Source organism: Lithobates pipiens, unplaced genomic scaffold (assembly GCF_037356315.1).
Source record: "Lithobates pipiens isolate NorthernLeopardFrog02 unplaced genomic scaffold, aLitPip1_a1.2 Scaffold_27, whole genome shotgun sequence".
NCBI lineage: Eukaryota > Metazoa > Chordata > Amphibia > Anura > Ranidae > Lithobates > Lithobates pipiens.
In genome coordinates, this window is record NW_027507788.1 from 139,110,633 (window position 1) to 139,124,515 (window position 13,883).

General features: G+C 46.1%; 1 protein-coding gene across 5 annotated transcripts in view; it reads right to left on the reverse strand.

The window, feature by feature from the left end:
* Positions 1 to 13,883, reverse strand: part of LOC143934174 (myosin-binding protein C, fast-type-like) — a 242,826-nt gene that overhangs the window by 171,559 nt on the left and 57,384 nt on the right. For all 5 annotated transcript variants that reach the window (XM_077457560.1, XM_077457562.1, XM_077457563.1 and 2 more), the window contains one exon: positions 11,246 to 11,394. In XM_077457560.1, coding sequence (XP_077313686.1) covers positions 11,246 to 11,394 — 149 coding nt within the window. The remainder of the gene's footprint in view (positions 1 to 11,245; positions 11,395 to 13,883) is intronic.

Below are 13,883 nucleotides of genomic sequence, written 5' to 3' on the forward strand. Positions count from 1 at the left end.
GCTTCAGGTGCTTGGTAGCTGTGGGTGATCCAAGACTGATTCATCTTGATGAAGGTCAGTCGATCAACTGATTCGGTGGACAGGCGCACCCTGTGATCGGTAACAAAGCCACCAGCAGCACTGAAGGTGCGTTCCGAAAGAACGCTGGATGCAGGACAGGCCAGTAGCTCAATTGCATACTGTGCAAGCTCTGGCCAGTGATCCATCCTCAAGACCCAGTAAGCCAGAGGATTTTCAGTGGGAAAGGTGTTCAAGTCTGACCTTGCCCCTAGGTATTCCTGCACCATGTAAATCAGACGCTGGCGATGGGTGCTGGAACCGATCATACCTTGGGGTTGTGGACTAAAAAATTGTCTGAACACATCGGTCAGATGGCCACCTTCTCCACCGCTCCTTCTGACCGATGCCTCAGCAACACGTTGTCCAGTACCAGGAGTTTGTAACCTCCCAGTCTCTGGGAACGCGTTGCACAGACCTTTCTGCAAGGCCTCCCCGGAGATGTCTCATCCTCTGCTCCCTCTGCGACGGCAAGATAAGGTCGGCAACCTTACCCTTGTACTGTGGATCAAGGAGAGTGGCCAGCCAGTAATGGTCCCTCTCCTTGATCCGAAGAATATGAGGATCCTTCCGCAGGCTTTGCAGGATCAGGGAGGCCATGTAGCGTAGGTTAGCTGAGGCATTCGGTGCGGAGTCCTCTGGGTCACTAAGGACAACATGATCCGCAGCTACCTCCTCCCAGCCACGTACAAGTCCACGGGTTTCTTGGGACTGTAAATCATCCCTACAAGACTGCTGCTGATGCTGAGTGCCAGCCTCCACCTCCATGCTGACACAATCCTCCTCCTCCTCCTCCTCCCCCTTGTCCTCTTCCTGTGTGATGGGTGGGACAGCAGGAACACTGTGTGGATAAAGGGGGCCTTGAGAGGCAAGGAAGTCCTCCTCTTCCTGCCTCTGTTCTGCCTCAAGTGACCTGTCCATTATTCCACGCAGCGTATGCTCCAAGAGGTGGACAAGAGGTACAGTGTCACTGATGCATGCACTGTCACTGCTCACCATCCTTGTGGCCTCCTCAAACGGTGACAGGACAGTGCATGCATCCCTGATCATGCCCCACTGGCGTGGTGAGAAAAAACCGAGCTCCCCTGACCCTGTCCTGGTGCCGTAGTCGCACAGGTACTCATTGATAGCCCTCTGCTGCGTGTGCAGTCGCTGCAGCATGGCCAACGTTGAGTTCCACCTGGTAGGCATGTCACATATAAAGCGGTTCTCTGGCAGGTTCAACTCCTTTTGGAGCTCAGCCAGCCGAGCACAGGCATTAAATGATTGGCAGAAATGCACACAGACTTTCCTGGCCTGCTTCAGGACATCCTGTAAGCCCGGGTACCTGCCCAAGAACCGCTGCACCACCAGGTTAAGAACGTGAGCCACACAGGGCACATGGGTCAGTTGTCCCTGTCGGAGGGCGGAGAGGAAGTTAGTGCCATTGTCGCAAACCACCATTCCTGGCTTAAGCTGGTGTGGTGTCAACCACCTCTTGGCCTGCCCCTGCAGAGCTGACAAAATATCTGCCCCAGTGTGGCTCCTGTCCCCCAAACAAACCAGCGCAAGCACGGCATGGCATCGTTTTGCCTGCGTACTTGCGTAGCCCCTGGAACGCCTACGGGGCACCGCTGGTTCTGAGGACAGAGCACTGGAAGAGGCCATGGAGGAAGAAGAAGAGGAGGGGGTGGAGGAGAGAGGTGTGTCGCAACCAATAATAGCATTTTGGAGGCGTGGTGGCGGAACAACCTCCAACACTACTGCACCTTGTCCTGCATCCTTCCCAGCTGCCAGAAGAGTGACCCAATGGGCCGTGAAAGACAGGTAACGTCCCTGTCCATGCCTGCTGGACCATGAGTCAGCGGTAATATGCACCTTACCGCTGACCGCCCTGTCCAGCGAGGCAAGGACATTGCCTTCCACATGCCAGTAGGGAGCCGGAATCGCCTTCCGTGAGAAAAAGTGGCGTTTGGGGACCTGCCACTGAGGAACCGCACATTGTAAAAAAAAAACACGGAAGGGGGCCGAGTCTACCAACTGAAAAGGCAGCAGTTGAAGTGCTAGCAATTTAGCCAAGCTGGCATTCAACCGCTGGGCATGTGGATGGCTGGGAGTGAACTTCTTTCGATGGTCCAGCAGCTGGGGCAGGGAAATTTTCCTGTTATAATCGGAAGTGGGTGTACTGCTAGCAGAAAGCCCGGAAGCACTTGGCTGTGATACACCTAATTCTACACCTTCATTCCTCTCAGAGCAGGTTTCAGAGAGGACTGAAGGTCTAGTGGGGTTGGAGATCCCAGCTGATGAGGAGCAAGGAGAGGTCCGCTTTGTTCTTTGGTGTGGGTCTTTGAGGTACGCTTACCAACGAGCTGCATGGCAGGTCAACATATGTCTGGTCAAGCATGTGGAGCCCAAGCGGCTGATGTTTTGGCCACGTGAGATACGCTTGAGACATATGTTGCAAATAGCAGCGGTGCAATCTGATGCACTCGTCTCAAAAAAGGCCCACACCAAAGAACTTAGAATAACGCACAGAGGCAGCGCCCTGCACAGGCGGAGCTCTGCGGTGTGATTCAGTTGGTGTGCTGCCCCTAAGCTGGCCCCCGGAGGGCATCCTGCCTCGTCGGACATGTGCCTCCTCCTCCTCCTCTCTCCTACCAGGCACCCACGTGGAGTCAGTGCCCTCATCATCACCTCCCTCTTCATCGCTGGAGCAAACCTGGCAGTATGCTGCAGCTTGTGGAACATGACTGCCAGATTGCTGTCCTTCTTGAGCATCCCCTCTCTCTGTGCTCACGCTACTGCCTTCCTCTAGCTGAGTATCATCATCAGAGCCTACAAAACACTGGGCATCCTCCTGGAGCATGTACCCAACACTGTGCTCAAAGAGTTCAGGAGACTCCTCAGGAGGATGTGGTGGGTCTAGGGAAGGAGTCACTGATGATGACATCGAGAGGAGGGAAGACGATGCGTTGGCAGCTGCTTTGCTAGTACCCTGAGCCTGGGTGAGAGAGGATGAGGAGGATGAAGAGGTCTTGGTCATCCACTCTACCAAGTCTTCGGCATGTTGCGGCTCAACATGTCCAGCTGCCGAAAAGAAGGACAAGCGTGTCCCATGGCCACGTGCTGATGATGACGATGCACTGCATCCACGACCAGCACTGTTGTCTCTAGACACAGTATATGGAGGCACCCAACACCCACTAACTCCTGCAGATGGCAGATGGCTCAATTAGAGAAGAGCTATATAGGTGGATATAACGTTGTATACTGCAGTCAGGGCACACAGACAACACGCACAATCTCCTACAACTGACTGCAAGCTCTATTACAAAAGAGCAATATAGCTAGCTATGCAGGTTGATATAACAGTGTATACTGCGGTCAGGGCACGCAGACAGCACGCACAATCTCCTACAACTGACTGCAAGCTCTATTACAAAAGAGCAATATAGCTAGCTATATAGGTGGATATAATGGTGTATTCTGCGGTCAGGGCACGCAGACAGCACTCACAATCTCCTACAACTGACTGCAAGCTCTATTACAAAAGAGCAATATAGCTAGCTATATAGGTGGATATAATGGTGTATACTGTGGTCAGGGCACACAGACAGCACGCACAATCTCCTACAACTGACTGCAAGCTCTATTACAAAAGAGCAATATAGCTAGCTATATAGGTGGATATAATGGTGTATACTGCGGTCAGTGCACACAGACAACAGGCACAAACTCCTGTAGATTGCTAACAGCTCAATTACAGAAGAGCAAGAACACAAAATCGGCCGATAATGAACGGTGTATACTGTGTTGAAGGTACACAGAGAACACCCACTAACTCCTACAGACGCCAGCACACTACACAAGGCCGCCGCCCTGGTGGCCTTATATAGTGTGGGGCGTGTACTACACAGCCTGAGCTATGATTGGCCACAGGCATCCTGCCTATGGCCAATCATGGCTCTCCTCGCTGCCGGCGCTGTGATTGGCCAAGCATGTGGGGTCACAGTGCATGCTTGGCCAATCATGAGCCAGCAATGCACTGCGATGGCGCAGTGCATTGTGGGCCGTGAGCGCCACACGAATTTGGCGCGAATGGTCCATAACGTTCGGTATTCGCCGAGCGGGCGAACAGTCGGTGTTCGAGTCGAACGTATGTTCGACTCGAACGCGAAGCTTATCCCTAATGCTGAGTATCAGTCTGACAGCCGTTCTCTATCCATTAGCAGCCTGAGCTTCCCCAGCTGTCCAAGCTCAGTGATGGACACCCTGTGATTTCCAAACTGGTCACATGCAGTGGCAGAGAGTTAGCTGGCCTGTGGATGATCACGGTCAGTGCAGCTGCTTGCTCCTACCTTGCTGTCTGGGCCTTCGCTCCAGATCTCCTCGTCCACCATCACAGCAGAGCATAGAAGACAAAGAGAGTCTTACCAGATGGGTGGTGCCAAAGGACAGCTGCATCCCCTCCTCTGTCGACCTGACTTTGTTCTCCCTCCACTTAGCTGCATTCCCTCCTCTCTTCTGTCCATCTGGCTCCATCCTCCCCTCCAACAAGTTGCATCCCTACCTCTCCCTTGTCCATCTGGCTCCATCCTCCCCTCCAACTAGTTGCATCCCTACCTCTCCCTTGTCCATCTGGCTCCATCCTCCCCCCACCTAGCTGCATCAGTCTCTCTTCTCTGTACTTCTGGGGCCATCTCTCCTCTCTTTACAACGCTCCATCCTCCCCTCCTTTCCTTTGTTCACCTGGTTCTATCCTCCCCTCCACTTGGCTGCATCCCCTCCTCTCCTCTGTCCACCTGGCTCTGTCCTCCCCTCCATCTGGCTGCCTTCCCTTCTTTCCTCTGTTTATTTGGCTCTGCCCTCTCCTCCACCTGGCTGCATCCCTTCCTCTCTTCTGTCCACCTGGATCTGTCCTGCCAAACCTCTGGCTGCATCCCCTCTCCTCTTCTGTCCACCTAGCTTTTCCACCTGGCTGCATTCCCCCTCTCCACTGCCCTCCCAGCTGTATACTACTCACCACAAACCCCCACCCCCCCTCCACTGTATACTGCTGGCTCCTCCCCCCAAGCAAATCAGGGGCTACGGCTGTGAAAAAGGAAGAGCCCTTAATAATCTGTTGCAGCAGAACTAGTGAAAGGGACTCAGGGAGTGCTAAAAGTCCACAAGTTAGAGGTCACAAATTAGTTGCATTGGCCTGGGCGCTGACAATCCACCCATACAGCTGATGTTGTTTATGTAAATAATTTCTTCTCTGGGGCTCTTTTTTGAATGTACAGGTTATTACTGTTTATCAAGGACAGCTATAAAAAGGGGAAAAAATGGAAGGAGTTGGCTTAAGCCCAAGGCAACAGGCTGACGTGTGACTGTGGTATATGTTTTATACTGTATATATCTATGGAATATCCATAATGTGTGCAGTGCATGTTTTATACATTGTACATCTATTGTACACATTGAGATACAACTGTCCTGACATTTTTGAAAAAGCTGGCTTCCCGTAGGTCAAGGACATGTCTCATTGCTATGTGCTGGGACTTATTCCATCTCCTAGCTTCAGCTCTATGCAAGTACTGTCAGGCCGAGTAACCTCCTGGCAGACAGTACTTTCATAGTTCCACTGATATCATTAGTCAAAGATGGTAGACACTCTCTCAGGCCAGTGTAAGGCTGGCCATAAATTATACAATTTTCTTGTACAACTTTTCTTTAAATTTACCAAAACTATATAATATGAGATCAAACCTAAATATTTACATTTTTTATGCAATCGGGCAGGTCCTTGCACTACATAATTGAAGGGAAATCTAAAGAAAACGCATGGCCAGCTTTAGAGCTATGGTAACAGGTGTAACTGACACCAATGCTGGGTGGGAATGGGGGGGGGGGGGTAATTAAATCCCACTAACACCAATGCTGTGTGGGGAGTATAAGAAATCCCACTGACACCAATGCTGGGTGGGATTGGGGGGTAATTAAATCCCACTGACACCAATGTTGGATGGGGAGTATAAGAAATCCCACTGACACCAATGCTGGGTGGGGAGTATAAGAAATCCCACTGACACCAATTCTGTGTGAAGGAGAGTATATTTAATCCTACTAACACCAATTCTAAGGCCGCGTACACACGGGCGGACTGTATGGCCTACTTAGTCCGTCATACAATCCGACGGACAGTCCGTCATACTTTCGAAGGAACGGACTTGACCACACACGGATAGCCAAACAGTCCGACGAAAGCTTGCGCGATGATGTGTACAGCACGTACGACGGGACTAGAAATAGGAAGTCCAATACACAGCAATGCACCCTTCCGCCGTGTAAATCCTTTCTGAGCATGCGTCATTCTTAGTCCGTCGAACTAGCCTACTGACGAGCGGATTGTCTGCTGAAACCAAAGTATGACGGACAGAATTACGGAAATTCCGAAATACTTAGTACGCCAGACTGCACGCTGAAAAAGTCCACTGAAGCCCACACACAAGCGGACTGTCCGCTGAAATGTGTTTCGACGGACTAAGTAGGCCATACAGTCCGCCCGTGTGTACGCGGCCTAAGGGGCATGGGGTTTGTTGAATGACAATACCCCTTGCACTGGGTGAGGAGGGTGTTTATTGAATCCCACTAATAGCAATACCCTTTTTTATATATTAAATTCCACTGACTGGGGGAGGGGGATTATGTTATTCCACTGACAGCAACAATTGCACTTTTTTTGTTACCAGTGATCACCAACACTAGGGTATTCTAACTCCCACTGATACCAGGGCTTTTTATCTTCCACTGACACTAACAGGGAGCCTGCATTTCTCAGGTATGTGTACAGGCAAAAGTAGGAGGTATAACTGACACCAACGCTGGGTGGAGATTCTTTCTTTAGTCCCACATTGACACCAGATGCTGGGGGGATTTTTTCTGTATTCCCGCTGACATCAACAATTTTTTATATTTTATCTCATTGACACCAGATGCTGTGGGACGGGGGGTTCTTCCTTTATTCCTCATGACACCAATGATCTTTTTTATTTTATCACACTGACACCAGATGCTGGGGGGATTCTTTCTTTATTCCCACTGACACTAATGATCTTTTTTATTTTATCTCATTAACACCAATGTCAGGGGGGATTCTTTCTTTAGTTTTGCTGACACCAAATATTGGGGGGGGGGGAGGGTAATCTTGCCAACACCAATGATCTTTTTTCTTTCATCCCATTGACACCAATTCTGGGGGTATCGTTTGTGTATTTCACTTGTAGGCAAGTGGGTGCTGCAGTATATCTCCAACCTGAAGGTGGCACTGTGTCATTCCTTCAGGCTGGCAGGAGCCCATTAAAGATTCATTGTCTCCTGATATTGGATCCAGGCAGCTACCTCTTGAGGACAGCAATCCTATTGGATACCGAAATCCCACAAGACCCTGGCAGCCATCTTGACTGAGAATTCCATAAATAGTGGAATTCTGTGTGATACAGTGTGGGAGTAATATAGGGACAAGAGGCCTCACTGGTTAAGGAGATTTTAGGAGTAGCATTAGGGAGATGTACCTGTTGAGGAGAGTGAGAGTCCCCTGTCAGCTTCCTGGAAGTGTCTCCCACTGGTAGTTGGATATCTACAAGGACTTATGGGGATTGCAGTGTGGGCCTTCTATTTCATAGCCCCCTCCTAGGGAAGTTATCTCCTAGCGAATTTATCTACAAGTACTTATGAGGATTGCAGTGTGGGCCTTCTATTTCATAGTCCCCTCCTAGGGAAGTTATCTCCTAGGGAAGTTATCTACAAGTACTTATGGAGATTGCAGTGTGAACCTTCTATTTCATAGTCTCCTCCTAGGGAAGTTCTCCTCTGTCATACTGTGGTACTATATGAGGTGACATTGCTGAATTATTACCATTGGAAAATGTCTTGTGGATAAACAACACCCTCTTCTGCCAGAAAAAGGGTATGATGTGGTGCAATTGCTGGCAATTGCCTTATTTCTGGTAACAGTCAATTTCTACAATATAGACAAATTTTAACTATCCATGCGTGTTTACTCAATTTTTGGATTCACTGGTTAGACCCTGCCTACATTGTGACAGCAATAATTTGACTTTTTCTCCTCCTACTCACCTCCAGCACTAGAAAAATATTCCTTCCACTGATGCCAGGATATATTTTCCTACCACTGACCAGTTATATGAGACATACTATGTTATATACTCCTGCACTGCACTGCAGTCTGCAAGCTGTGCTATATATTACTTTGTCCTTACCAAAGTGTTTGTCTCAACAGTAGTAGGTTCCTATGCATTCCCTAACTGTTTTAAAGTAGTCCTTCATTATCCACTTCCCCTTTGAAGGAATCTTTTTGATTTTTCCCAAACATTGATCCCTGAAGTGTGGGTTTGAGTTGAATACTGGCAAGATACTGTATATTTCTGGCATTTTATCTACATACGTATATAAGTATAATTTTAACCTTTAAATAAATCAGCCCAAAGATTTTATACCATTGGAGCATTTTGTCTTTCTATACTTCTGTCCATGTCTTACATGGAGCCTTGCTGGGAAGAGAACCAGTGGTGCATTCCCTGTAGGAGCAGATTAATACTAACATCTGAAGGACCCCTTTGGTGACTCTGAGCATTGCCTATATGGCCTTGATGACTCTGATCATTGCCTATGTGTCCTTTCTAGAGATAGAAGGTCCATAATGTGTGGTAAGCGCTCTCTATTTTAGAGGTGGAGGTTTCACGCTACAGCGGTTTATTGCTGTTGGTGTTGGATTTCTTGGAATTAACTGTTAAAGAAGATTTTTTTTCACCCACTTTAAACATTCACGTGGACTTTATTTCTGTCACTGATATACATTTAATAATATCTTATATGCTACTATTATATAGTACTATTTTTATATCACATGTTTAAGTTCCTGCTTAGCGCAAGGTTTTACACAATGCTTATGGGTTTTTTTTTTGGCATTAGCGCAGATTCTGTACATTTATACAATGCTTTAAAGGTATTTCTATAACTCCAGAGTGTGTGACAATACCAATATGTGTTGCACAAATGCTGTTTGTATATATGTGCACACCCTACATGAGCGTAGGTGTTCAGATATGTGTGTGTGTAGTCATCAGGGGTGTCTTAAATATTTTGTTATTTTTATCTGTTTTATTATACTTTAGATTTTTAACACTTTTTTGTTTTATATTTAACTTTATTGCTATCACAAAGGAACCCATTGGGTAAGTGACAGGTACTCTTTATGGAGACGTTATTAGACCCTTAATGTCCCTCCAGAGCTCTGCTCCAGCCGACCAAACAGGCCTTTTCTCAATTAGTTGTTTGTCCGGCTTTCTAGTTGATATTTGGCAGCAGTGCTTTTACAGTAGTTGGTCACTTCCTGATTTCACATTTAGCCTAGAAGATCAGGGAATAGATGTTCCTTGATCCCCTCCCACTTACCATTCAGATATCATTGTTGTGGTCCCAGGGAGCCGCAGCCCATTAGTCAGGTAATCATGTAGTCTACAGCTGCCCTTGTCACTGTTACAGAAAAGCCCAGAGACTGCTAATTAACCACTTCAGCCCGGCACTGCTCTATTTTAACTGACAATTGCGCGGTTGTGCAACACTGTACCAAAACAAAATTCATGTCCTTTTTTCCCTACAAATTGAGCTTTCTTTTGGTGGTATTTGATCACCTCTGCAGTTTTTATTTTTTGTGCTATAAACAAAAAAAGACTGACTATTTTGAAAAGAAAAACCACAATATTTTTTACTTTTTGCAATAATAAATATCCCAAATAAAAAAAAAAATAATAATTCTTCCTCAGTTTAGGCTGATATATATTCTTCTCCATATTTTTGGTAAAAAAAATTGCAATAAGTGTATATTGATTGGTTTTCGCATTTTTATTATTATTATTTTTTACTAGTAATGGCGGCAATCTGCGACATTGCGGCGGACAGATCGGACACTTTTGACACTTTTTTGGGACCATTGACATTTATACAGCGATCAGAGCTAAAAATAGCCACTGATTGCTGTATAAATGTCACTGGTAGGAAAGGGGTTAACACTAGGGAGCGATCAAGGGGTTAAATGTGTTTCCTCAGTGTGTTCTAACTGTAGGGGGATGGGACTGCCTGGGGGAGGAGACCGATCGCTGTTCCTATATATACTAGGAACACACGATCTGTCTCCTCTTCCCTGTCAGAATGTGGATTTTTTGTGTTTACACACACACCCCTGTTCTGGCTCTATCAGGAACGATCATGGGTGGCCGGCGAACATTGTGGCTGCCAGGCACATGTATCGGCTTCTCAGTGACGCGGCGGATGTGTGCACATGCTCCCTATACCCCTTAAAGTAGCCGCTGTACAGCTATGGTTATTCGCGCAGGGGAGCCATTCTGCCTCCGTCGGGCGGTCGGCAAGAGATTAAATACAGAAACAAGCTGACAGCTGCCAGTTGGATCCATAGACTTTCCATAACTCCTTTGGAAGACTTTTAGTTGCATTGCATTGGGGGCTCCATCTCTTTTGGGATTTCTGTTTGTTTGCTGCTCAGATATAAAACTTCAAAGGGGATGTTTTCATGCTGAAGTTATTGTTCAGTTTAGAGTCCTCCATGTTCAAGTATAGTTGTCTGCCCTATCCCTATGTTCACCCCTTCCCTATCCAAGTTTACCCCAAAAACAAAAAACAAGCTGCATGGCTGCGTTTACTGACTTTATTTAGTATCAAAATGTGGTGTGTCTGGCTGCTGTGTGCCTACTATGGAATGGAACCCGGATCAAATGGCTAGACCAATCCAGTCTTGTAGTCTTCAGCACCCCAGTGGCTGAAAGGGATAAGCAAGAGGATGCATATCTAAACTATGTACATTACATGCCCCTTGACCCTTGCACTTTGTGTTTTACTCACCCTTGACCCCTCTACACTATGTGTTACATACTCCTAACTCCTGCACATCATACATTACATACTTCTGTTCCCTGTCCTCTGTACGTAGGCTCACTGTTAGCGCAACTTTGTCACACCTACAATCACAGGCTTCCACTCTGGGATTGTATTGTTGAGAAAGGGGGACCAACTTATGACCTTGTTCACAAGTCCAATGCATTCAGAAAACACACCAGATATATTTTTTGTATGAATAAAATTGGCATAGAAAAACTTAACAAAACTCTTGAGACTCTTCCTCACATCTTACCTTTGATGATTCTTTATACTCATCCGAAAACTTGTAACGAGTTCCACTTTTACTCCCCAGTTCCAGCCACTTTCCTTTAAACCACTTCACTTGGGGCTTTGCAGTGAGGATGGTGCCATTGACAGTGATATTTACTACAAAATCTTTTCCTGCAAAAAAAAATATTAAAATATAAAAGGTGATTGCGTTGTCTCCCCAAAATATTTTTTATTCATGTCATATACTGTGCATGTGTATGTATAATTTATCTGAACTGCAGCCAAAACACATTGTTTTAGCCCTTGTACACACGGTCGGAGATTCCGATGGAATGTGTCCGATCGGACCATTTTGTCGGATATTCCGACTGTATGTGGTCTCCATCGGACTGTTTTCCAACTTGTTGGTAAAATTTTCCGATAAAATGCTCCGATCAGACATACTCTGATCACGTGTAGAGAATTACGATCGGACAAAGTGCCCCGCATGCTCAGATCAAATTCCTACACCTATTGGCTACTAGCGTGAACGTAGTCCCATCGTAACAAAATAAAGTCATCACGTCGGATTTTCCAACAACTATGTCCGACCGTGTGTATGCAACAGTTTCGGACAAAATCCGTCAGACAAAATCCGACGGATTTGGTTGTCGGAATGATGTCCGACCGTGTGTACAAGGGCTTAAGGTTTTTGATAGAGTGAGAATGGTTATAACTGCTGTCAAGTTTTTTACTGCCCGTTTTCTTATTGTAGGAATTTCTTCCCTCTTTCTGTTTGATTATGGAGACATTTAGTAAGGCTGCCTTAACATACGCTATATTGTCAAAAGTATTGGGCCCCCTGCCTTTACACGCACATGAACTTTAATGGCATCCCAGTCTTAGTCCCTAGGGTTCAATATTGAGTGGGCTACCCTTTACAGCTATAACAGCTTTAACTCCTCTGGGAAGGCTGTCCACAAGGTTTAGGAGCGTGTCTATGAGGTCAGGCACTGATGTGGATGAGAAGGCCTGGCTTATAGTTTCCGCTCTAGGCAATCCCAAAGGTGTTCTATTGGGTTGAGGTCAGGACTCTGTGCAGGTCAGTCAAGTCCCCCCCCCCCCCCAAACTCGCTCTTCCATTTCTTTATGAACCTTGCTTTGTGCGCTCATCCAAATCATTTGGTGGACCGAGGATTATGGTCTGTTTTTTTTTTCAGAGGTTTGGCTAGTTACAGTGAAAGAAACTCTGGGGGATTACTTGGATCCCATGTGTGCCTCACTGCATACAAACTGATGTATGTTAGCATAGACTGGTGTAAAGTTCTCACAATATGTATTTAAATTCCCAAAATTCTGAAAAGAAAAATGTAACAAGCAATAACGAGCAAACAATAATAAAACCTTCTGTAAAAGTCAAGTGGTGCAAAGAGGAGTTGTTGGACATCAAGCAAGTTAGTTTTAGGCTGGGTTCACACTGATGCGAATTGAATGCGGTTTTCCCAGCATCCAATTTGCAGAGACAGTTCACACAGCTCCAGGGCGGCTGCGGGGCGCACTGGAAAAGGGCCATGTGCGTATTCGGCTCAGTTTCAGGTGCGAAGTAAGCCAAAAATTCGGACCTGATTCGCACCTGAAATGGTGTACAGGGACGCACCGGACCCCTTGCTATGAGCCGTGGTTGCAGCTAGTGTGAACCCAGCCTCATAGTAAAATATGGGGATGTTTTTAATATTTGAGTCTTTTATGCTGGTTTGGGTTTGTGGGGTTTAAAGCATCAGAGTTTGGCATCTATGCATAGCAGAACAACAATTGGAACCATTACTTATACCTTGACACAGTTATGAGTTTTTAAATATTGTTGCCACCAAAATCCTACCTGTTCCAATTTGGTAAAATGCAGTGGCCAGCCCATCACATCACATCGGATAGTCTGAATGGGTGGCAGCTCACTTGTCTAAGGTAGAAAAATGGAGATCTGCCATTGCATTTTTATATTTGAGGGGGTCTCATCTATGTGGAAGGTATAGTCTGCGTTTTTTGGAGAAGTAATTTTTTCATACAATGTATTCCTTGTATCTTAAATATTGTTTGTATTGGTGTGTTTCACTTTTTAACTTCTGTTTGCATATGCTTTAGACTATAATATAATATTTTTCTATACACTGTCCGCCTAGGGATATTAACCAAGGACGTGCAGTGACGTCAGTGGCTGGTGAGGCACTGGCTATTATCAGAGCCTGATACACACAGGTTACATACGCCACGATCAGTAGAGCGAGAGCACTAGAACTCTGTAAAATGTAACCTGTAAAAAATTTTAAAGCGTCTCCTATGGAGATTTATAAGTACTGAAGTTTGGCGCTATTCCATAACTGTGCACAATTTTAAAGTGTGACATGTTAGGTATCTATTTACTCGGCAGAACATCATCTTTCACATTATACAAAAAAAAAATTGGGCTAATGTTAGTGTTGCTTTTTTTTCCCCCAAAAAAACATATTTAAAAAAAATTGCTGCACAAATACTGTGTGACATAAAAAGCTGCAATGACCACCATTTTATTTCATACGGTGTCTGCTAAAATAATATATATAATGTTTGGGGGTTCTGAGTAATTTGCTAGCAAACAAATTAGATTTTTACATATTGAAGAGAATTGCCTGGGTGGCAAGGTGTTA